Source organism: Capricornis sumatraensis, chromosome 3 (assembly GCF_032405125.1).
Source record: "Capricornis sumatraensis isolate serow.1 chromosome 3, serow.2, whole genome shotgun sequence".
Lineage (NCBI taxonomy): Eukaryota > Metazoa > Chordata > Mammalia > Artiodactyla > Bovidae > Capricornis > Capricornis sumatraensis.
In genome coordinates, this window is record NC_091071.1 from 169,788,275 (window position 1) to 169,810,634 (window position 22,360).

Here is a 22,360-nt window from a genome sequence, read left to right on the forward strand (position 1 = left end):
ACGCTTTATGGAAAAGGATACGCAACCCTACTAGGTACCGTGAAACTAGTACTGTGACTTTCCCGGATGCGCAAATGAAGCGCGATCACCAGACGGAGACGCAGAAGCAGGAATTATATCATAACGCTTTAGACTGGGGCTTCTTTTGATTAGTGAGAGTTTGGCGGGAGAGGAGGAGGCCGTACAAAGGAAGTGATGTAAGGTGTCACTCACTTGACGCGGGTGGGATTACACGGTCTGAGATGCGGAAGTATCATCTTGATTGGTTATTTCCTTGAGACATCGTCCTATCTCAGTGGTTCTCAGCCTTACTTTCGCTTGCGCAGTTTGTTTTGCCCTTTGTAATGATGGCCGCCGGGGCTTCTGGGCCTCACGGGATCAGAGTGCGAGTTTTCAGGAGTTTGGCCCGAGAAGACAGGAAAAGGCGTAGATTCGTGAGCACTGATTGGCTGAAGCCCGAAGCGTTCTTGTTGCTGATTGGCTCTGTCCTTCGCGGGAAGGAGTTTGTGGCGCCAGCGAAAAGCAGATACAGCGCAGCAGGAGCGGCAGGGGTCTTGAGGGGGTTCGGCGAACTCTACAGCGGGAACCTTCTGGAACTCTCTGAGGGAATCGTGTCGAAGATGTGGAACAGTATGATGAGTGGGGCGCGTGATGAGAATCGCAGGAAAGATTTAGCAAGGAGCGGGGTGGGCGAGGCCTGTGGCGGCGAGGATCTGGCAGGAGCTGGGGGCCGGCTGAGGGGACGTGGGGGCCGGGGGTGGTGGGATGGGGCGAGGGACGGTTAGGGAGACGCTGAGAGTGGTTAGAGCGAAGTCTGGGGTGGGGGTCCGGTGGGTTTTTCAGAGGCTTGGAGGGCAGCGCAGATGTTTATAGCGTTGTTTAAAACCAGGTGGATTTGAAAGCTATAGCACCTCCTCTTTCGGGGGAACCGGCGGCTACACACAGTCCCCTGGGGGCTTTGGATCTCCGACAGCTTCCCAGGCCGAAAAGAAATCGGTAGGTTGAAAGCGTACTTCGTTTTATGTTATCCTTTCCTGAAGCTCTTAACTCATCTGTGAGAGAAATTTTATGAGACGAAGGAAGGGTGTTAAACCTGAGCTGTAATTGTCAGTTATTATCGAATTTTATAATTGAATGCTGTTAGTATTGAAAAGTGATGTTTTCCCTAATTTTGCATCCACTGTTAACTTGGCTTTATTTTGAAATTTACCAGTAGAACTGAGTCAGTCTTGTGGGAAAAAAATTTGTTTGTATAGCCTAGTTTGCATTCTTCATGTACTGAAAGTCAGTTTTCAATGAAATGTAATGAGGTACCCTGAAAAGTGAAAGTGAAAGTTGATCTGTCCTGTCCGACTTCTTGCGACTCCATGGTGTATACAGTCCTTGGAATTCTCCAGGCCAGAATACTGGAGTGGGTAGCCTTTCCCTCCTCCAGGGGATCTTCCCAACCCAAGGATCGAACCCAGGTCTCCACACTGCAGGCTGATTCTTTATCAGCTGAGCCTCTAGGGAAGCCGCAATGAGGTGCTTCCCTGATAGCTCAGTTGGTAAAGAATCTGCCTGCAATGCAGGAGACCCGGTTTGATTCCTGGGTCCGGAAGATCCGCTGGAGAAGGGATAGGCTACCTACTCCAGTGTTCTTGGGCTTCCCTGGTGGGTCAGCTGGTAAAGAATCCGCCTGCCATGTGGGAGACCTGGGTTTGATCCCTGGGTTGGGAAGATCCCCTGGAGAAGGGAAAGGCTACCCACTCCAGTATTCTGGCCTGGAGAACTCTATGGACTGTATAGTTCATGGACTATTCTGTATAATCCATGGGGTTGCAAAGAGTCGGACGAATGAGGTGCTCTAATGCAGAGGAAAGAGCTTGAAGTCTAGTGGATATATTACATGTTGAACCGTTCCTCTGCCACTCCTTGTAGAGTATCGTTGGACAAATTTCTTAAAATTGGGAGCCCGTTTTGCACTTGCTAAATGGGATTAATAATACAAAGTTGGTGTGAGACTTAATATTATAATAATATAATTATGCCTATCCCAGAATTGCTTTCAATCAATGGTCCCAGAGAGTATCACTGAAAACAACTTGAGTTTTGGAGCCAGAATACACAGTGTCCAGAATCAACTTTGCCTTTTAACTGTTGGTGTGAGTTTAGTGAAGCAACTTACATCCTTAGTTTTGGTGGCCCTTGATTTTTCTCATCAGATAATAGTACTAGTACTACTTGTGTCACAGGGTGGTTCTGAGACTTGATAAATAAAATAATATATAGGAAAGTGATCTGTAAAAAGCTACCCAAATGCTTGTTACCACTCTTTCAGAAATAAGTTTGCATTTAATAGCTGCTGTTGATTTCATCTTTTTTAAAATATAGAATTTGGTGTTAAGATTCAGTATTAGTTCTGTGTTTTTTGTTCAGGTTGATAAGCTTTTACCTGAGCTGTTGATTCACAGGTGAGTATCAGTAGGAAAGAATTCATTGATAATTCCCATACATTTGGGCATTGGCTTTATATTTTTCATATGATTATTTTATATAATCCTGTAAGAGACTTATTATTTACTCCATTGCACAACATAGGCTCAAGGTGATTAAGGGACACCTGAACTCGCATAGCTAGTAAGACAGTCCACATATGATGCTGCACAAATCCAAAATCTTGTGAGCAACTTCTGTCTATTATATCTTTCTTTTTCCCAGGAAGACCAGAGGGAACTCCAAGTCCTTTAAATTTGTCTTCTTTGAGGCTGTAAAGGAAAAAATGAAAGATAGACCATTGGTTCTCATCTTTTCTTCTTAAGCTTAATATTTTTCTTCATTTCCAGCTGTTAGAATTTTTATCTCAGAATCTCCACCTGACTGGGGCTGTGTATTAAGACACTTCTCAGAAAAGTGATGGATGTAAGCTGGAGTCTCAAACCCAGGTTTTTTGTGTTTAAATCCAGTGTCTTCTCCATACTAAATTAGGTTAACACTCTGTCTAAAACGTTTCCTATTGATTATAAACCTGTTATGTTTGATCAATTCATGTGAAATTTCCAAAATTGATCATGTTTTGCCTTTTAAAATGGTGGGGTATTTTTGTTTTTTGGATTTTTTTACAATACTGTCAGAGTAGCCAGTGATTCATAGTCAACTAAAAAATACTTTTTTTTTTTTTCCAAAATTAAACATACTTGTGCTTGCGCTTTCTCTGAGACTCTTTGGAACAAACCGGGAACTCTTTGTGATCAGTTCCTGGTACATAATAGGTGCATGTTCAAACACAAGTGGGCTTCGCAGGTGGTTCAGATGGTGAAGAATCTGCCTGCAGTGCAGGGGACCAGGGCTGAGAAGATCCCCCGGAGGAAAGAATGACTACCCACCCCAGTATTCTTGCCTGGGGAATTCCATGGACTGAGAAGTCTGGTGGGCTACAGTCCGTGGGGTCACAGAGTTGGACACGACTGACTGACTGACTAACAAAACACAAGAATCCTCTGTGATTTGAGGTGAATTTGAAGGTACTACTGCTGCGCACTTAGAGAATGCTGCTGCTGCTGCTGCTAAATCGCTTCAGTCGTGTCTGACTCGGTGCGACCCCATAGATGGCAGCCCACCAGGCTCCCCCGTCCTTGGGATTCTCCAGGCAAGAACACGAATGGGTTGCCATTTCCTTCTCCAGTGCATGAAAGTAAAAAGTGAAAGTGCAGTTGCTCGGTTGTGTCTGACCCTCAGCGACCCCAGGGACTGCAGCCTTCCAGGCTCCTCCGTCCATGGGATTTTCCAGGCAAGAGTACTGGAGTGGGGTGCCATTGCCTTCTCCGGAAGGTATTACTAACACCTCAGTAATTACTCATATATAATGTTTTTACCTGAGGAATAATAATTTTTATTGAATACATAGGACGATATATAGAGATTGGTATTAGCAGTTTTATATAGAGTATATGTTTTGTTTACAGCTCCACAGGTTGATATCCTCATTTTACAGAATAGGTGGCAGTGTGTCCAGGGCTGTGGAGTGGGGGTTTGAACACAAGTTTATAGGACTGTCTGGCTCCAAAGCCATGTTCTTGCTGCTCTTACCATAGTGGCTCTTAGTTTTCTTCTGCTGAAGATACAATGAAAATCTCAAGTGTGATAGGTGAAAATAGAACCTCAACAGATTTTAAATGTATAAATATTAATATAGCATATAAGTTCGTTTACCAATACCATAAAATTGGAAAACATAGTTGGTTCCTTTACATCCTTATTAAAAGCTACTGCAGACAGAAAGAGTGAGGAACAATAATAACTGGCCTAATAATTGCTGATATTTCTTGAGTGTTTATAGTGTGCCAGATAGTCTAGGTACTTCACCATATATTTACTTCCCATTTGATTTTTAGTGATTTTATCATTCCTTGTTTTGTAGATGAGGAAACAGAGGTAAACAGATGAGTAGAGAAATGTGAGCAAGGGCACACTACTCCTGAGTGGTGGAGCTATAATCTTTACCCTCAAGCTTGGCTGCCACCTGTGTGACATATGTGCTGGTAGTTGGCTGGGCTTACTTTCTACTATCCTGGCAGTATTCACCATTCAAAATTATGCTTCAGTAAAGTGAAATGTTGCTAGTATCATGGACCTTCAGAGATAAGCTTTGACTTTTAAATCAGTTTTACATATAGAACAGTTACTGGGTTTACATCTTATTGATTTCCAACAGGAAGAACCCTCATCTTTAATGCACCATGCTTTTTATGTCTTGTACATAGTCCTTCCTAAGAGTCTATGAAAGTGCATATTTGCTCTCAGTCTATAATGCATGTTCCTTACCCACTGTTTTTTCACCATCAAAATTTTTGTGCTTCAAGGTCCACCCTAAATGCTCCCTCTTCTTGAAATTTCCAGTAAATTTTTCTGAGATTCCACATAGAGTTTCTCATTCTGTAGTGTACAAAAATCAAGATTGTTGCTTACATTTGTACCTCCCCTAAGTTAGGAGTATGTTGAGGGCAAATCCTATTCCATTGTACTCATCTTTGTCCTCTGACCAGAGGTAGGCAAAATAAGAGTTTACACTGTTGCTAGGTTGCTTCTGGATGTGAGTTGGGTGTCTGTCCTCTTCTGCCCATTGCCTCTTGTCCCTTCCTTTAGGATGTCCAGTGTGACCAAGCCTTTATCCCATTTCCCCCATACTCATGTTTGATTGTCAGAACATCTATCCTAAAGCTATATGTCTAAATTTCTGTTGTCATTTATCATGAGACTTAGAACAACTCCAGAGCTCTCTCTCTGCTGACCATTTCTCAGACCCCTTCCAATACCCATCTCATCAGTGATGAAAATCCAGCTCCATCTTGCCTTCATCCTAAAGGTGGAGTTTCTTCTTAAAAGTCTGTTCCAGAAGCAGGTCCTTATGCTGTCCACAATCTGGCCTACTCATTTTGGTGATCTCTAGTGCAGCACAGACTTATCCATTCTTCAACTTTGGAGTCAGACAAACCTGGGTTTGAAATCTAAAGTATGGCATTTGTTAACTATATAATCTTGGCTTTCACCTGTATGAAGTAGAGATAGGATCATATTGAAGATTCAGTGTTATATGTATAGTGCTTGGCACATAACAGGTGCTAAATGAACAGCAGTTAATTATTTTCTTGATTGAATTTATGAATACTTTTTTCAGAGAGCTCGAGCTCAGCACATTGTACCCTGTACCATATCGCAGCTGCTTTCTGCTACTCTGGTTGATGAAGTATTCAGAATTGGAAATGTTGAGATTTCACAGGTATGGAAGAGTGCAAGAGTCACTTAACATGAAGAATGAAATAAAACTAACATCATTTAAAAATATATAAATGTTACTTTGGTTTTCAAGAAAACTAAACTTTTTTCCCTTCTGGTCTAGGTCACTATTGTGGGGATTATCAGAAATGCAGAGAAGGCTGCAACCAACATTGTTTACAAGATAGATGACATGACAGCTGCACCCATGGATGTTCGCCAGTGGGTTGACACAGATGTAAGTAGTTGTTTTGGAATCAGGGTGGGGTTACTTTGGGACTTTGGAGATGTCGAACTTGTTTAGTTTTACTTTTTAAAGGTGGGTCTTTCTTACAAAAATAAAACATAAGCAAGACGTCAAACACAGAAACTCTAACATGAAAGGCCAGTACATTTATTTTCATAAAAATTTAAAATCTTTGAAACTTCCCCAAATACTATAAACAAAGTTAAAGGGCAAGTAACAGGACACACTAGAATGTACTTTGTGAATACAAAGATTTTTTTATGTTGGCATTGTATCCCCAACACCTAGAATAATGCCAGTTACATAGTGGGCCCTGAGTAAATATTATTCAAATGAGTGTGGAAATTTTTTGTAACATATTACAAACATTTTGAATTTTTAATTAATGAAAGTTCTTACAAAGGAAAAAACAACTGCACCTTAGGAAAACAAGAAATGCACAAGTAATTCATAATAGGTGAAATACAAATTGCAACAACAATAAGAAAAGCAGGTTTACTAAATACCATTTTTAACTTATTAAATCAACAACAAAAAAAAAGAATGGCAACGTCTACTTCTATTGAGAGCAGGAGGCACTTAATTTGGGGAATGGTTTGTCAGTGTTTGTCTGGGAAAGCGGATACCATCCTACATTGATGTTATGAGTATAATCTTTCTCAAAAATCAACCGATAATCAAGATCCCATCACAGAAATGTTGATCTAGCAGTCCACTGCTGGAAATTTACATTAAGGAGATAAAGATGTGTGCGAAGATTCAGTTGTAAAATTGTTGATCATCACATTATTTATCATAATGGAAAACTAAAAGGAATCTCCATGTTAGCAATAGGATATTATTCATTAAACCATGGTATATTTTTAAAATACTGCAAATGATGTAGAAATACATGTATTGTCATAAAGAAGTGTTTACCATAAATGTTGAGAGAAAAGAGGTTATTAAAGATAGTATGTGTGATGTGGCCCCATTTTTGCAAAGCACCATGTATATGAGTATATGTATAAACATGGAGAAAATAGACTGAAAGAAAATATATGCTTGTTACCCTTTTATTTTTTAGTTGGGCAGAAGGTCTCTTGGTTTTTGTTTTTTCTGCACTGTGCAGCTTTTGGGATCTTTGTTCCCTGACCAGAAATCAAGCTGTGCCTCCTGCAGTGGAAACATGAAGTCCTAACCACTGGACCTCCAGGAAATTGCCAGCTTCTTTTTTCTTTATGTTTTTAAAGTGCATTCATTTTAGAAAATTTGGATAATACTTTGTATGCTATTTTCACTTCAAAAACCAGTCATCTGTGAAGAGTTAACTTGATAGTTATGCGTTCTTTATTTTTTGCACCTCAGAAAAATATAGGAGAATTTATTGAACAGTTGTAATTGGAATACCAATTGAAACAGTTATAATTGGAATTCTGAACTAGACTGCTTGATTCCAGGTAGACAAAGAATGTAACCACACAGTCCCTGCCATCAAGTGGGGAGGTAATTACTAGAGATGCTTAATACTACATACTCATGCAAAATGTATGGTGCTTACTTTTATAATAAGTGAGCATTTAAAGATTACCTGAAAAAAATAAAAATAAAAAAATAAAGATTACCTGAAATCCCACATCTCAAAGATGATTACTGTTACAGTACATTTTGATAAATACCCTTTTAGACATATCTCTCTGCATATTTGTATATTTAATGAGGGGGATGCCTACAATTTTACATAAAGGATAATATGATATGCAACTGCTTCATAATCTGCCCTTTTCACTCAGAACGCTCCCATTTCTTGTGACCACCTGTTCCATCATAAGGATACATCATCCCTTGCTTCTAGACCCAATCAGGGAACATTTGGATTTGTTATTATAGAATATGCCCCAGTGAGCATCTGTGTGTACATCTTTTCATGATTGTGAGATAATCTCTTTAAGATGAATTAAACTAGGCTTTCTGGAGGAAATATACATTGTAAAATACTTTCTTTTTGGTTGTTCTTCCATTTATGATTTTACATTTTTTTATTTAAATTAGTGTGTGAGAATGCCCAGTTAGTTCCCCACACCTTAACCCTAGGTTTTATCAGTCTTAAGTTTTTGTATGATGGTTTAAAAAATACAATCTTGTCATTGAGAATGTTATTTTTTATATGTAATTTGGTTTTAGTGAGATTGAATTTTTTTAAACTATATTTAAACAAGACTGGGAACTGACTGTGGCTCAGATCATGAACTCCTTATTGCCGTATTGAGACTTAAATTGAAGAAAGTAGGGAAAACCATTAGGCCATTCAGGTATGATCTAAATCACATCCTTTATGATTATACAGTGGAAGTGACAAATAGATTCAAGGGATTGGATCTGATATAGTGCCTGAAAATCTCTGGATGGAGGTTCATGACATTGTACAGGAGGCGATGATCATAACCATCCCCAAGAAGAAGAAATGCAAAAGGCAAAATGGTTTTCTGGGGAGGCTATTTGTAAGAATAGCTGAGAAAAGAAGAGATTCAAAAGGCAAAGGAGAAAAGGAAAGATACCCATCTGAATGCAGAGTTCCAAAGGATAGCAAGGAGAGATTAGAAAGCCTTTCTAAGTGAACAATGCAAAGAAATAAAGGAAAACAACAGAATGGGAATGACTAGAGATCTCTTCAAGAAAATTAGAGATACCAAGATGGGCAATTAGAGATGCAAAGATGGGCACAATAAAGGAAGGAAACTGTATGGACCTAATAGAAGCAGAAGATATTAATCAGAGATGGCAAGAATACACAGGAGAACTACACAAAAAAGATCTTAATGACCCAGATAACCACGATGATATGATCACTCACCTAGAGACAGACATCCTGGAATGTGAAGTAAAGTGGTCCTTAAGAAGCATCACTACTAACAAAGCTAGTGGAGGTGATGGAATTCCAGCTGAGCTGTTTCAAATCCTAAAAGATAATGCTGTGAAAGTGCTGCACTCAGTGTGCCAGCAAATTTGGAAAACTCGGCCACAGAACTGGAAAAGGTCAGTTTTCATTCCAGTCCCAAAGAAGGGCAATGTCAAGCAATGTTCAAACTACTGCATAGTTGCATTCATCTCACATGCTAGCAAAGTAATGCTCAAAATTCTCCAAGCTAGGCTTCAAGAATACGTGAACCAAAAACTCCCAGGTGTTCAAGCTGGTTTTAGAAAAGGCAGAGGAACCAGAGATCAAATTGCCAACATCCATTGGATCATAGAAAAAACAAGAGAATTACAGAAAAACGTCTACTTATGTTTAATTGTGGGTCGGGAAGATCCCCTGGAGAAGGAAATGGCAATGCACTCCAGTACTATTGCCAGGAAAATCCCATGGACAGAGGAGCCTGGTAGGCTACATGTAGTCCATGGGGTCGCAAAGAGTCGGCCACAACTGAGTGACTTCACTTCACTTATATTTCATTGACTATGCTAAAGTCTTTGACTGTATGGATCACAACAAACTGTAGACAATTCTTAGAGAGGTGGGAATACCAGACCACCTTACCTGTCTCCTGCACAACCTGTATGCAGGTCAAGAAGCAACAGTTAGAACCAGACATGGAGCAGTGGACTGGTTCCAGATTGGGAAAGGAGTATGTCAAGGCTGTATACTGTCACCCTGCATATTTATATGTCGAGTACATCATGAGAAATGCTGGGTGGGATGAAGCACAAGGTGGAATCAAGATTGCTGGGAGAAATATCAATAACCTTATATATGCAGATGACACCACATCTGTGGCAGAAAGCAAAGAAGAATTAAAGAGTCTCTTGATGAAGGTGAAAGAGGAAAGTGAAAAAGCTGGCTTAAAACTCAACATTCAGAAAACTTAAGACCATGGCATCTGGTCTTATCACTTCACGGCAAATAGATGGGGACACAGTCGACACATGAGAGACTTTATTTTCTTGGGCTGCAAAATCACTGCAGATGATGACTGTAGCCTTGAAATTAAAAGATGCTATGACAAATCTAGACAGCGAATTAAAAAACAGAGACATTACTTTTGCTGGCAAAGGTCCATCGAGTCAAAGCTATGTTTCTTCCAGTAGTCATGTATGGATGTGAGAGTTGGACCATAAAGAAAGCTGAGTGCCAAAGAATTGATGCTTTTGAACTGTGTTGGGTAAGACTCTTGAGAGTCCCTTGGATGGCAAAGAGATCAAACCAGTCAATCCTAAAGGATATCAACCCTGAATAATCATTGGAAAGACTGATGCTAAAACTGAAACTCCAGTACTTTGGCTACCTGATGGGAAGAGCCGACTCATTAGAAAAGACCCTGATGCTGGGAAAGATTGAGGCAGGAGGAGAAGGAGACGACAGAGGACAAGATGATTGGATGGCATCACCAACTCAATGGACATTAGTTTGAGCAAACTGAGAGATAGTGAAGGATAGGGAGTCCTGGTATGCTGCAGTCCGTGGTGTCACCAACAGTCGGAGACGTCTGAACAACAACAAAATGTTAATTTATGGGAAGATTTTTTAGTTGTCTAAGTGCTTTGATTCCCTAGGAGTGTTTACTTTTGTTTGTAAGAACCTGAAAAGTAGTAATCTGTTATCATATTATTTCTCTAGTTTGTCTACTGACTTTGAAAAGCTTTTCCTTGTTTCAAATTACTGTTTTTTAATTGTTTGTGTTTCCTTCTATAATTTCTGTGGTTTCTTTTCATATTTCTATATATGAGTAAGCCTTTTTATAAATTTTGGTGAAGTATAGATCCAGCTTTACTTTTTCCAAGTGGTTTTAAAATGTTCTTTGTGGGAATACAGAGTTTTATCTGTGGTATAGATTCAGCTGTGTAAAGTAATAGAATGAAATGCAAATAGTTGATAACCTCCAGGTGATGGGAATTGGAATGCTTTTTATTTTTAAACATCCAGATTTTCTATTCTAGCTTTTTATACTCATGTATTCTCTAAGTCAGAGAAGGCAATGGAACCCCGCTCCAGTACTCTTGCCTGGAAAATCCCATGGACAGAGGAGCCTGGTGGGCTCAGTCCATGGGGTCGCTAAGAGTCGGACACGACTGGGTGACTTCACTTTCACTTTTCACTTTTATGCATTGGAGAAGGAAATGGCAACCCACTCCAGTGTTCTTGCCTAGAGAATCCCAGGGACGGGGGAGCCTGGTGGGCTGCCGTCTCTGGGGTCGCACAGAGTCAGACACGAGTGAAGCGACTTAGCAGCAGCAGCAACATTCTCTAAGTGGGCTTCCCAGATGGCACTAGTAGTAAAGAACTCCCCTCCCAGGAGACATAAGAGATGTGGGCTTGATCCCTGGGTGGGGAAGATCCCCTCAGGAGGGCATGGCAGCCTACTGCAGTATTCTTGCCTGGAGGATCCCATGGACAGACAAGGCTGGTGGACCATAGTCCGTAGGGTCACAAGGAATTGGACACAGTTGAAGCAATTTAGGACACAAACACACATCCTGTATACAGAAAAGAATTTTGAGTCAGTTTATATGTTTTTCTTATAAATAATAGGTACATAGTCTAGAAAACCCACAAAGAAATATTAAAATCATTTATAATTATCCCAGTTAACTTTTGTTAATATTTTGACATGTATGTTTCCCCTCATGGGAAATAAGCTTTTTTCCATGAGTCACAACTGATATTCACAGACAATAAATAGAATTCTCCGTTTATCCTTTGTAGCAGTGTAAAGTATCCCATTATATGAATGTATATTTTTTGTTGGATATTTAGGTTGCTTTGGCATCCCATTCCAGTCCTCTTGCCTGGAAAATCCCATGGACAGAGGAGCCTGGAAGGCTGCAGTCCATGGGGTCGCTAAGAGTCGGACATGACTGAGTGACTTCACTTCACTTTAAATGTTTTAGTAGTATTCAGAATTGCTGAGATGACTACTCTTAAAGCTAAATCTTGATTACATGTTCTCAGTACTTTTCTTAAATTTCTAAAAGTAGAGTTGCTGTACTGAGAAGTATGTCTATCAGAAAGTTGTGTGCCTAAGAGCACTGCATGAAAGTGCCATAATTGTTTGCTGGGTTTGTTGTTTCTTTTTTTTTGATATGCATGATGTAGAACTTGGAACTGGAACTTACTTTTAGAGATATTATCCTAATTTCTGATTTTACTTTTAAAAATATTAAATTCTAAAAGGCAGGGAAAGCTAGTTAGTGCTACATTAGGATCCTTTCGCTCTTACTTTGTAACTTTCTCTACATAAATTAGAAATTTTAAAGAGGCTTTCACCAACATCACTAAAACCTAAGTGTGTGTTTGTATTTTTTCTGTTAGGATGCCAGTGGTGAAAACACTGTGGTCCCTCCAGAAACATATGTGAAAGTGGCTGGTCATCTGAGATCTTTCCAGGTAAAGTCAGAAAAAAACGACAACAGTTAAAATGTATTTGCATGAAGCAGTTTCTGGAGTCATGCCTACATTTGGGATACTTAAGACTTAACTAAGTCTCTATGTTTAATGGGAATTATATTGAAGTTATTTCATTATTTTCTTCTTCAAAAGGAAATGATGAGTTTTTTCAGTTTAAAACAGGAAGTAGAGAAAGAACAAGATCTCAGCCTACAGTTGCCAGCTATGGCATTCATTAGATGTGGAAGGGCAAACACTGGATTTAGAGACTAGACTGTTTAACCTTGGGAAAATCATTGAACATCTCTGAGCTAGTTTTGTTTTTTTGACTATGTTTCATTGACTATATTTGAATTAACTTTGAGTTGAAATTTTTCAATATATAGCACATTTTCCTCGTTTAATAAAATACTGTAACCAAGAAAAGAGCCATGATGTTTTGGCCTGAAATTGACTTGAATGTACTTACCCTTTGTTCACATTTTTCTGTTTATTTTAATAGAACAAGAAAAGCCTGGTAGCCTTTAAGATCATGCCCCTGGAGGATATGAATGAGTTCACCACACATATTCTGGAAGTAGTCAATGCACACATGATGCTGAGCAAGTCGAACAGCCAGGTGAGCAGTTTCACTCTCTTTGTTTTTTTTCTCTTCCCTGGAGGAACTGGTTCTGTGCTCAAGCTTTGATTTCCTTAACGTTTTGCAGATCGAGCCAGAAGACAAGCATCATTCAGTCCTCAAAAAATTTTCTCCCTGAGCTTTGTCATGTTACTTTATTCCAGATGAAACACTCATATTCCTCTCATAATACCTGTCCACTGTCTTGAATGGCTGAGGCCCAGACAGACTTCAGGTGTAGACTCATCATTATAGGCTGAGCTCTTTACTTCAGGATTTTCAGTCCATATTCAGAGAAAAACCCCAACTAAGACAGCATTTTGCTGCTTCTCTTTCAAGCTACTGGCTAAATGAGAAAATTTATTCACCATTATTTTGTCCTGAAATTATACTTCTTGTTACATGTTGAAGTTTCTCAACATCTTTTTCTGTAGTATGAATTTAGTTTGACAAGTCCATCTAGGACCACACAAAAGATTTGTTGATCCGAGTATTAGAATGCCCTTAGATGATTCTGGTAGTGAGGTGGAGGCCTGGTTACAGTAGGAGGGACTGGAAAACTGATTTGCTTTTGCATCCTGTTCTTTGCCAAGCACTTTGCTAAGCACTGAGGATACAAAGAAAAATTCATTCAATTTATTGAGCATAGCATATGCAAATCATTATTCAAGGTCCTAGGAATACAGCAGTGAACAAGATGGATAAAGTGTCTGCACTCAAACTTACATTCTTGAGAGAGATGGATCATAAACAAGAAAATAAATATTGTTATAGATACTCTAGTGGAGGTGATGGAATTCCAGCTGAGCGATTTCAAATCCTAAAAGATGATGCTGTGAAAGTGCTGCACTCAATATGCCAGCAAATCTGGAAAACTCAGCAGTGGCCACAGGACTGGAAAATGGCAGTTTTCATTCCAAGCCCAAAGAAAGGCAATGCCAAAGAATGTTCATACTGCACAGTTGCACTCATCTCACACGCTAGTAAAGTAATGCTCAAAATTCTCCAAGGCAGGCTTCAGCAATACGTGAACCGTGAACTCCCTGATGTTCAAGCTGGTTTTAGAAAAGGCAAAGGAACCAGAGATCAAATTGCCAACATCCTCTGCATCATCGAAAAAGCAAGAGAGTTCCAGAAAAACATCTATTTCTACTTTATTAACTATGCCAAAGCCTTTGACTACTTGGATCACAGTAAACTGGAAAATTCTGAAAGAGATGGGAATACCAGACCACCTAACTTGCCTCTTGAGAAACCTGTATTCAGGTCAGGAAGCAACAGGTAGAACTGGACATGGAACAACAGACTGGTTCCAAATAGGAAAAGGAGTACATCAAGCCTGTATATTGTCACCCTGCTTATTTGACTTATATGCAGAGTACATCATGAGAAATGCTGGGCTGGAGGAAGTACAAGCTGGAATCAAGATTGCCAAGAGAAATATCAATAACCTCAGATATCCAGATGACACCCCCCATGGCAGAAAGTGAAGAAGAACTAAAGAGCCTCTTGATGAAAGTGAAACAGGAGAGTGAAAAGGTTGGCTTAAAACTCAACATTCAGAAAACGAAGACCATGGCATCCAGTCCCATCACATCATGGCAGATAGATGGGGAAAACAGTGGCTGACTTTATTTTTCTGGCCTCCAAAATCACTGCAGATGGCAGTTGCAGCCATGACATTAAAAGACGCTTGCTCCTTGGAGCAGGTTATGACCAACCTAGATAGTATATTAAAAAGCAGGGACATTACTTTGCCAACAAAGGTCCGTCTAGTCAAGGCTATGGTTTTTCCAGTAATCGTGTATGGATGTGAGAGTTGGAGTATGAAGAAAGCTGAGTGCCGAAGAATTGATGCTTTTGAACTGTGGTGTTGGAGAAGACTCTTGAGAGTCCCTTGGACTGCAAGGAGATCCAACCAGTCCATCCTAAAGGAGATCAGCCCTGGGTGTTCATTAGAAGGAGTGATGTTTAAGCTGAAACTCCAATACTCTGGCCACCTGATGTGAAGAGTTGACTCACTGGAAAAGACCCTGATGCTGGGAAGGATTGAGGACAGGAGAAGGGGACGACAGAGGGTGAGATGATTGGATGGCATCACTGACACAATGGATATGGGTTTGGGTGGACTCCAGATGTTGGTAATGGACAGGGAGGCCTGGCATGCTGCAGTTCATGGGGTCACAGGGAGTCTGACACGACTGAGCAACTGAACTGAACTGATAGATACTCTGCAGTAAAGCAGAATAGGACAGGACAGTGATGGAGAAAAATGTATGGTATAATTTTAGATGAGTAAAGAACATTCGAAGCTGAGGAAATAAAAAATGAGAAGCCGCAAGATTGGAACAAGCTTGGGATATCTGAGAACATTAAAAAGCCACACTGTCTGGAGGGAAGCAAATGACAGGAAGATGGTAGAGGGATGTAGACAAGGAAGTGGGACCCAGAGGAGGTAGGGCTTCGTAGGCTGTAGTAAGAATTACTTTCTTCTCACTGATAGTAAACTTTTAGAAGATTTTGACTAGGGAGTGTTGGGGTGTGATTGACTGTTGCAAAAGCTAATTTGAGCTCTTGTATGGAGAGAGAGTGAGGCTCCAGCAATAGCAACAGCAGTAATTTGGGGGAATGGTAGTAGGAACTGGGAGAAGAGGTTGGATTCTAACCTATTTTGAAGATAGAGCTGCAGAACCTATTGATAGTTTAGAAACAGGATATAAAGAAAAGGGAGGGTTCAGATATAACTCCTAGGTTTTGGGGCTTGAGTAACTAGATGAAGCTAGCAGGTTTTGAGGATAAAATTCAGAATTCTGTTTTGGACTTAACAAATGTGACATGCCAGTTAGACACCCAAATGGAGACCAGAGTGGAAGGTTGTCTGTATAAGGCTGGGACTCGAGGGAGGGATCACGGCTAGAGAAAGCACTTTGGGAGTCATTGTGTGGATGGTGTTTAAAGCTTCAGAAGAGATGAGATGAGATACCTAGTGAGTTATTAGAGACCTGAGCTCTGGAACACTAACCTTTAGGAGTGTGGAGGCACAGGAACCAGAGAAAGTCAAAGAAGTTGTCAGCTGGACAGGAAGAAAATTGGGGAATGTGATTCCATAGGATATTCTGAAAAGAGTATTTTAAGGATGGGATGGAGTTCAACTGGAGAATGCTGCCCAGAAGTCAAGTAAGATGATGAGAGGGGTCTGTTGAATTTGGAAACATGGATCTCCGAAAGAGTGGCTTTAGTAACAGGTAGGGGGAACATGGGTTAGAAAGAATGGGATTGGATAGAAAGTTTAGGGTGTTTATTTTATGACTGTGTTTCATAACATATACATACGTATCAAATGTTCTATGATAAAAATGGTTTAAAGTGAGAATAGGTGGAAGTTGTGAGCATAGACAATTATATTGAGGAGTAAATAAAATAATCCTTTCTCTCAGTGAGTTGCCTCAAGCATTGCTGGGGTGGGGTTCAGATCACTTAAGTAGTGGAAGCAGCAATGAGTGGCAAGTGCAGTACACCGTGGAACCACAGAGGGGAGTTGGCCATCCTGACCCAGACATCAAGAAAGGCCTGCTGGAGGAGATGATGCCTAAACCAGGTCGTAAAATTTACATGGGAGGTAGGGGGGATACATGAAGCAGGTCGTATCAGCAGAGGTATCCAGAGAAAAAATAGTGTTCAGGTCAGTATTATCATAACATGAGATTTCTGTTTTACCAGAAAGCAGTGTGAAGGCATCTAGCTTGAAAACAAGAGGATCATGACTGATTTTTGTTGTTTATTTTTTTTATGACCTCAAAGCATTGGCATTTAATGGATAAACGTTGAAGGAATGAGTCTCCTGCCTGGATGGGAGTTCCCCTGATGAGCTTCCACAATGCTCTTTTACTTGTAATGAGTACTTAACATATTTGAGCTTTTGTCATCTTTATTCAGTTCAATAAACATTGACTGAGCACCTGCTGCCCACCAGGCACTGCAAAGCTGAAGGGAAGTGACAAACCGTGATGGCTGCTGTGGGAGGGAATGGAGTGAGTGCTGTGAGACCAGAAAGAGCACAACTAACCTGGCCTGGGAGGGTGTCAGGGATGGCTTCTTGAAGGCAGTGGCAATTAAGTTGGGTTTTGAAGGATAAGAAGAGTGTTTCCCAGGCAGATGACGAGAGGAGCATTCCAGACATGGAATAAAGTGTCAGAGGCATGTGTGAACCGCCAGAAGTCTCTGTGTTAAAACTTAGTGGTCAAGAATTAAAAAAAAAAAAAGACTCTGATGTCTAATTGTGGTAGGTCTTGACTGTCCAGGAATTTTCATATTATTTTCACAGGCAGGGGGAGCCAGCTGAAAACGTTTAGGTGGAGGAGAGACGTGATCAGAAATTATTACTTGGAGCAATAAGGAGGGTTGGTTGACATAGGAGAGAATTCCAGCTGAGATACTAGTCAGGAGACTAGGGGTGATGAGGATGGACTGGAACTGTTGAAGATCATATTAATAGGGTGTGGTGCAGACTATGGGAGATGAGTGACTGGAGACACAGATGGCTGACTTCTGCAGGACTGGGCTTGGGCTTGCTAACTGAGATGGAATACATAGCCAGTAGGCCAGTTTGGGGAGGAAAGTAGTGAACTTTATTTTGAAGTGCATGGGACATCTGAGTGGTGGTCTTCAGCTGATGGTTGGGGACAAGGATTTGTGGTCTCAAAGGAAGTCTGGGATGAAATCCTGGGGGAACTATCAGCCTTCTGAAAGACAGGTAGACGAGGAGACTGAGAGGAGATACTGAGAAGGCAGAGTTCATTAAGTGGACAGCTAGAAGAATATGGTGCTAGGAAGCCCGGGATAGGTCCATTTCAAGAGGAGTGTGGTCAACAGTGTCTGCTTCTGAGAGGTCAAGTGTTATGAGGGACTGAAAGGGATTACTGGCTGTGTTGGTTGAAAAGCATTGATGACTTTGGTGGGAACAGTTTCAGGGGTATATTTGGGGGGAATCCAAATAGGGGAGAAGTGAAAATAGTGACTATTATTGTTTTTTAAAAGTTTGGTTAAAAAAAAAAAGTGGGTGATGAGAATTGTATCTTCTTTTCCCTCCTTGTAATGCTTATTGCCTAGCTGATGCTTGGTAAGTGCTTGCATGATTTAGTACCAAAGATAGATACCACTATAGCAGAACTCATTAATTTTCTTTGTGCTTTTTTTCGTCTGGTTCCTCTCACATCGCAAAGAAAAGGGTAAGCCAGGAAGTACCTTTTTCTCTGTTTGATATGATATATATATTTCAGAGACTGACTTTATCTTATGAAATACTCATTAGATAATAGCTGTCCTTTCCAGTCTAAGCAATTGTTATTTGGAAAATTCTGCTTAGGACATTCCCTGGCGATGCAGTGGTTAGGATTCAGTACTTTCACTGCCGTGGCCTGGATTCAATCTCTGGTTGGAAAACTAAGATCCAATAAGCCATACGTTGTGGTCAGAAAAACAGAAAAAAATTTGCTTAAATTGTTTTTTGTAAACTACTTATTAAGATATTTAAAAGAGCAAGAACTGTGTTTAAATTGGTAAAGTTATTACTGTTGTGAACTTCTTATTTCAGCCTTCAGCAGGGAGAGCACCTATCAGCAATCCAGGAATGGGTGAAGCTGGGAACTTCGCTGGGAATAACTTCATACCAGCAAATGGCCTCACTGTGGCCCAGAACCAGGTAAACACTGGAGTGGCTCCAGATTTTGCAAGACACAGAGCTGTCAATTGTTACTTTCTTAATGGTGCTAAGTATCTGACTCATTTCTTTCTTATAAAGAGATTCTTGCTTGATAGGGGAGCTGATTCATAGTAGTTACTGAAATCTTTCTGATTTGAATCTTCAGGTGCTGAATTTGATCAAGGCTTGCCCAAGACCTGAAGGATTAAACTTTCAGGATCTCAAGAACCAACTCCAACACATGTCCGTAGCCTCAATCAAGTGAGTATTTGGTTCCTGTGAGCTAGGGTTCTGGAATTGTACCCATTTCACCTCACCAAGGTTTCCTTTAATGAGAAGTGAGTTAAAAAAAGAACAACTGTTGACTGTTAAAAGGAAAGTTGTTTAGTCATGGAAAGATAGAAAAAGGACTCATAAAGATGGTGCTGCTGGTCACTTCCCTCATTCATTTTTTCATTCAACAAATAGTAAGTCCAGTTAAGTGTGAAGTATGTAATTTTGAGCAAAAATTGACATGACCTCTTGTGGCATTTAGTCTAGAGGAATGAGATCCTGACTCCTGGTCCTCAGGTGTACACTCTCATTGGTGTTACTGTCCCATATGTGGAGAGTGTGCCTCACACTATCTGGACCTAAAGCCGTTAGACAGTCCTTCTAGCATCATTGTCCTGATAACCTGTTAGATGAGCAGCTTCCTGATTCTAATGAACTCGTATTGTGTTCAAACAAAGAGTATTGTGTTTGTGATAAATCAGTTGAAATTCTAGATCTCAATAGAGAAAAATGCTCATGTCTCATTCTAGTTCCTGTTCTATAAGGTGAGGATAATAATTCCTGTCTGAAAAGTTACTGTTATGATGAGGTGCAGAATGGTGGTCACAATAGTAGGTGCTTTCTAAGTTATTACTATTATTAAATATGATACTGACACTGACCCAGTTCAGTGCAGTTCAGTCTCTCAGTTGTGTCCTACTCTTTGCGACCCCATGAATCACAGCATGCCAGCCGTCCCTGTCCATCATCAGCTCCCCGAGTTCACTCAAACTCATGCCCATTGAATCAGTGATGCCATCCAGCCATCTCATCCTCTGTCGTCCCCTTCTCCTGCCCTCAATCTTTCCCAGCATTAGGGTCTTTTCCAATGAGTCAACTCTCCATATCAGGTGACCAAAGTATTGGAGTTTCAGCTTCAGCATCAGTCCTTCCAATGAACACCCAGGACTGATCTCCTTTAGGATGGACTGGTTGGATCTCCTTGCAGTCCAAGGGACTCTCAAGAGTCTTCTCCAACACCACAGTTCAAAAGCATCAATTCTTCAGCGCTCAGCTTTCTTCACAGTCCAACTCTCACATCCATACATGACCACAGGAAAAACCATAGCCTTGACTAGACGGACCTTTGTTGGCAAAGTAATGTCTCTGCTTTTTAATATGCTATCTAAGTTGGTCATAACTTTCCTTCCAAGGGGTAAGCGTTTTTTAATTTCTTGGCTGCACTCACCATCTACAGTGATTTTGGAGCCCCCCAAAATAAAGTCTGACACTGTTTCCACTGTTTCCCCATCTGTTTCCCATGAAGTGATGGGACCAGATGCCATGATCTTATTAGTTTTCTGAATGTTGAGCTTTAAGCCAACTTTTTCACTCTCCCTTTTCACTTTTATCAAGAGGCTTTTTAGTTCCTCTTCACTTTCTGCCATAAGGGTAGTGTCATCTGCATATTTGAGGTTATTGATATTTCTGCCTGAAGGCCTTAAAACCATTTCTGGAAGACCTTTTCTTTCCTTCCTGCAACTTTATTTCCCAGAGGGAAATTGGAGGGCCCATGGATAGATGAGGAGCTTTTTTTTTTAATAGCTATTTCTACTAGGAAACATTATGTGCAAGCTAAATGACAGCTTTAGATCCTAGTTTCAGTTGCTTGTTTAGACTGGAATTTAAGTGAGGTCCTACTTTGCTTTATACAATCTGGGAGAGGGATCCAAGGCAGCCCTAAAACCATTGTCTCCATGGATTAACTCAATTTTGCAACTTAACTGATGTTTCTCCCTGCGAGAGCCTTCTATGAGCAAAATGGCTATGAATTGGTGACTCATTGGTAAAGAATCCGCCTGCCAAAGCAGGAGACACACGTTCCTGGGTCAGGAACATCCCCTGGAGAAGGGCATGGCAACCCACTCCTGTATTCTTGCCTGGGAAATCCCATGAACAGAGGAGCCTGGTGGGCTACAGTCCATAGGGTCACAAAAGAGTCAGACATGACCTAGTGACTAAAACAAGAAGATAGAAAGTTGGGAAATGAGGGACGTTTACATTTTCAACCGTATCTAAAAGGCAGCTTCCTATCTTCTGCATTTGGGTGTGTGTTTTTTCTTTCTAGGCTAGCTGTGGATTTTCTAAGCAATGAGGGACACATCTATTCCACCGTGGATGATGATCATTTTAAATCCACAGACGCAGAATAACTGGATCTAATTGGGTACCGGAGATATTTTCCAGTTGGACCTTTTTTTGCAGCCTCTTGTCTCCAGCTGTGCATATAATTGGCGAGTTGACTTCTAGGAAGTAGATTTCATCTATAAAAGATCTCAGCTGACATCCTTTTGAAACTTACTACTACTCTTCTGTGTTTTTGATGGACTTCCCTGGTGGCTCAGATGGTAAAGCATCTGCCTACAATGTGGGAGACCCAGGTTCGATCCCTGGGTCAGGAAGATACCCTGGAGAAGGAAACGGTAACCCACTCCAGTATTCATGCCTGGAAAATACCATGGACCGAGGAGCCTGGTGGGCTACAATCCGTGGGGTCGCAAAGAGTCGGACACGACTGAGCAACTTCTGTGTTTTTGAAGCTCAAAGGGATATGGGCCACTGAAAAAGATATAAAAAGAGCAGAATTTCTTAAAGAAGTAACAGATTAGTTAGTTACAACATCAAGATAAATGGAATTGAAAGAGAGATGCTACCAAGAGAGTTGGGCAGTACTGCTTAAATAATGCTCAAGAGTTTCTATTCTTAAATTGTTTCCTCTTGAGAGAAGATGAGCAGCACTGGGCCCACTCACCTCTGCCTTTTTTTGTTCCCCACTTTGGTTATGTGTTGTTACTTTCAGAATCACACTTTTTTTACCTTACCATAATAGCTGCCAAAAGTGTGTTTTTATAAACATGGGGTTCTAGAGTGCTGGCTTCCTGGGGCAGAGGAAAGAAAGAAATGCGTGTTGTACAAAATAAGTACGTTCATATGTTTAATAAAATAGTTCTATTATTGAAGTAACTTGTAAAAATGTTATTTCTTTATGCTGCAATAATTAATACTTTATCATCTCAACTTAATTCTTAGATAAGTTAATGAGGTGTAACATGCAAATAGAAGTTCTGTAGCTGCTTTAAGTGTGTTTCTAAATGAGACCTCCCAGCAGCTGTGTGGAGAAGGCCCCACCCCGCAGTGGTTTCTGACAGCGAACAACAATGTGGTTGCTCTCTGTCCTCGCAGGATACTTCCCACCTGAGGAGCTGTGCAGATGCTTACAAGCCAGTCAGCCAGTGTGCTTATTTGCAAGCGTGTCCATTCTTGTTTCCTAAAAGAACAGTGGCTAAAAACAGGTTTAAAAAAATGTATTCATTTGAATATGGAATGCATGATAGAATACTTTCATGGGTGGTAGACTTCTCTTTC

General features: G+C 40.6%; 1 protein-coding gene across 2 annotated transcripts; it reads left to right on the top strand.

The window, feature by feature from the left end:
- The first annotated feature begins 514 nt into the window (after positions 1–514).
- On the top strand, positions 515–21,874 carry RPA2 (replication protein A2). 2 transcript variants are annotated; one of them, XM_068968194.1, is made up of 9 exons: positions 515–630; positions 890–996; positions 5,657–5,758; positions 5,879–5,992; positions 12,288–12,362; positions 12,865–12,981; positions 18,575–18,682; positions 18,849–18,943; positions 21,137–21,874. In XM_068968194.1, exons 1-9 carry the CDS (start codon positions 621–623, stop codon positions 21,249–21,251), a joined length of 843 nt encoding a protein of 280 aa, XP_068824295.1. In that variant the 5' UTR covers positions 515–620; the 3' UTR covers positions 21,252–21,874. The 2 variants fall into 2 exon arrangements, with proteins under 2 accessions (XP_068824295.1, XP_068824296.1); XM_068968195.1 differs by having other exon boundaries at positions 21,063–21,265.
- The last annotated feature ends 486 nt before the right edge of the window (positions 21,875–22,360 follow it).

What these genes read in the sequence shown, in the direction of transcription:
- RPA2 (XM_068968194.1), top strand. An exon ending in TGAGCAAGTCGAACAGCCAG is followed by an intron (nt 12,982 to 18,574) that starts GTGAGCAGTTTC and finishes TTCTTATTTCAG; the next exon opens with CCTTCAGCAGGGAGAGCACC. An exon ending in TCACTGTGGCCCAGAACCAG is followed by an intron (nt 18,683 to 18,848) that starts GTAAACACTGGA and finishes TTGAATCTTCAG; the next exon opens with GTGCTGAATTTGATCAAGGC.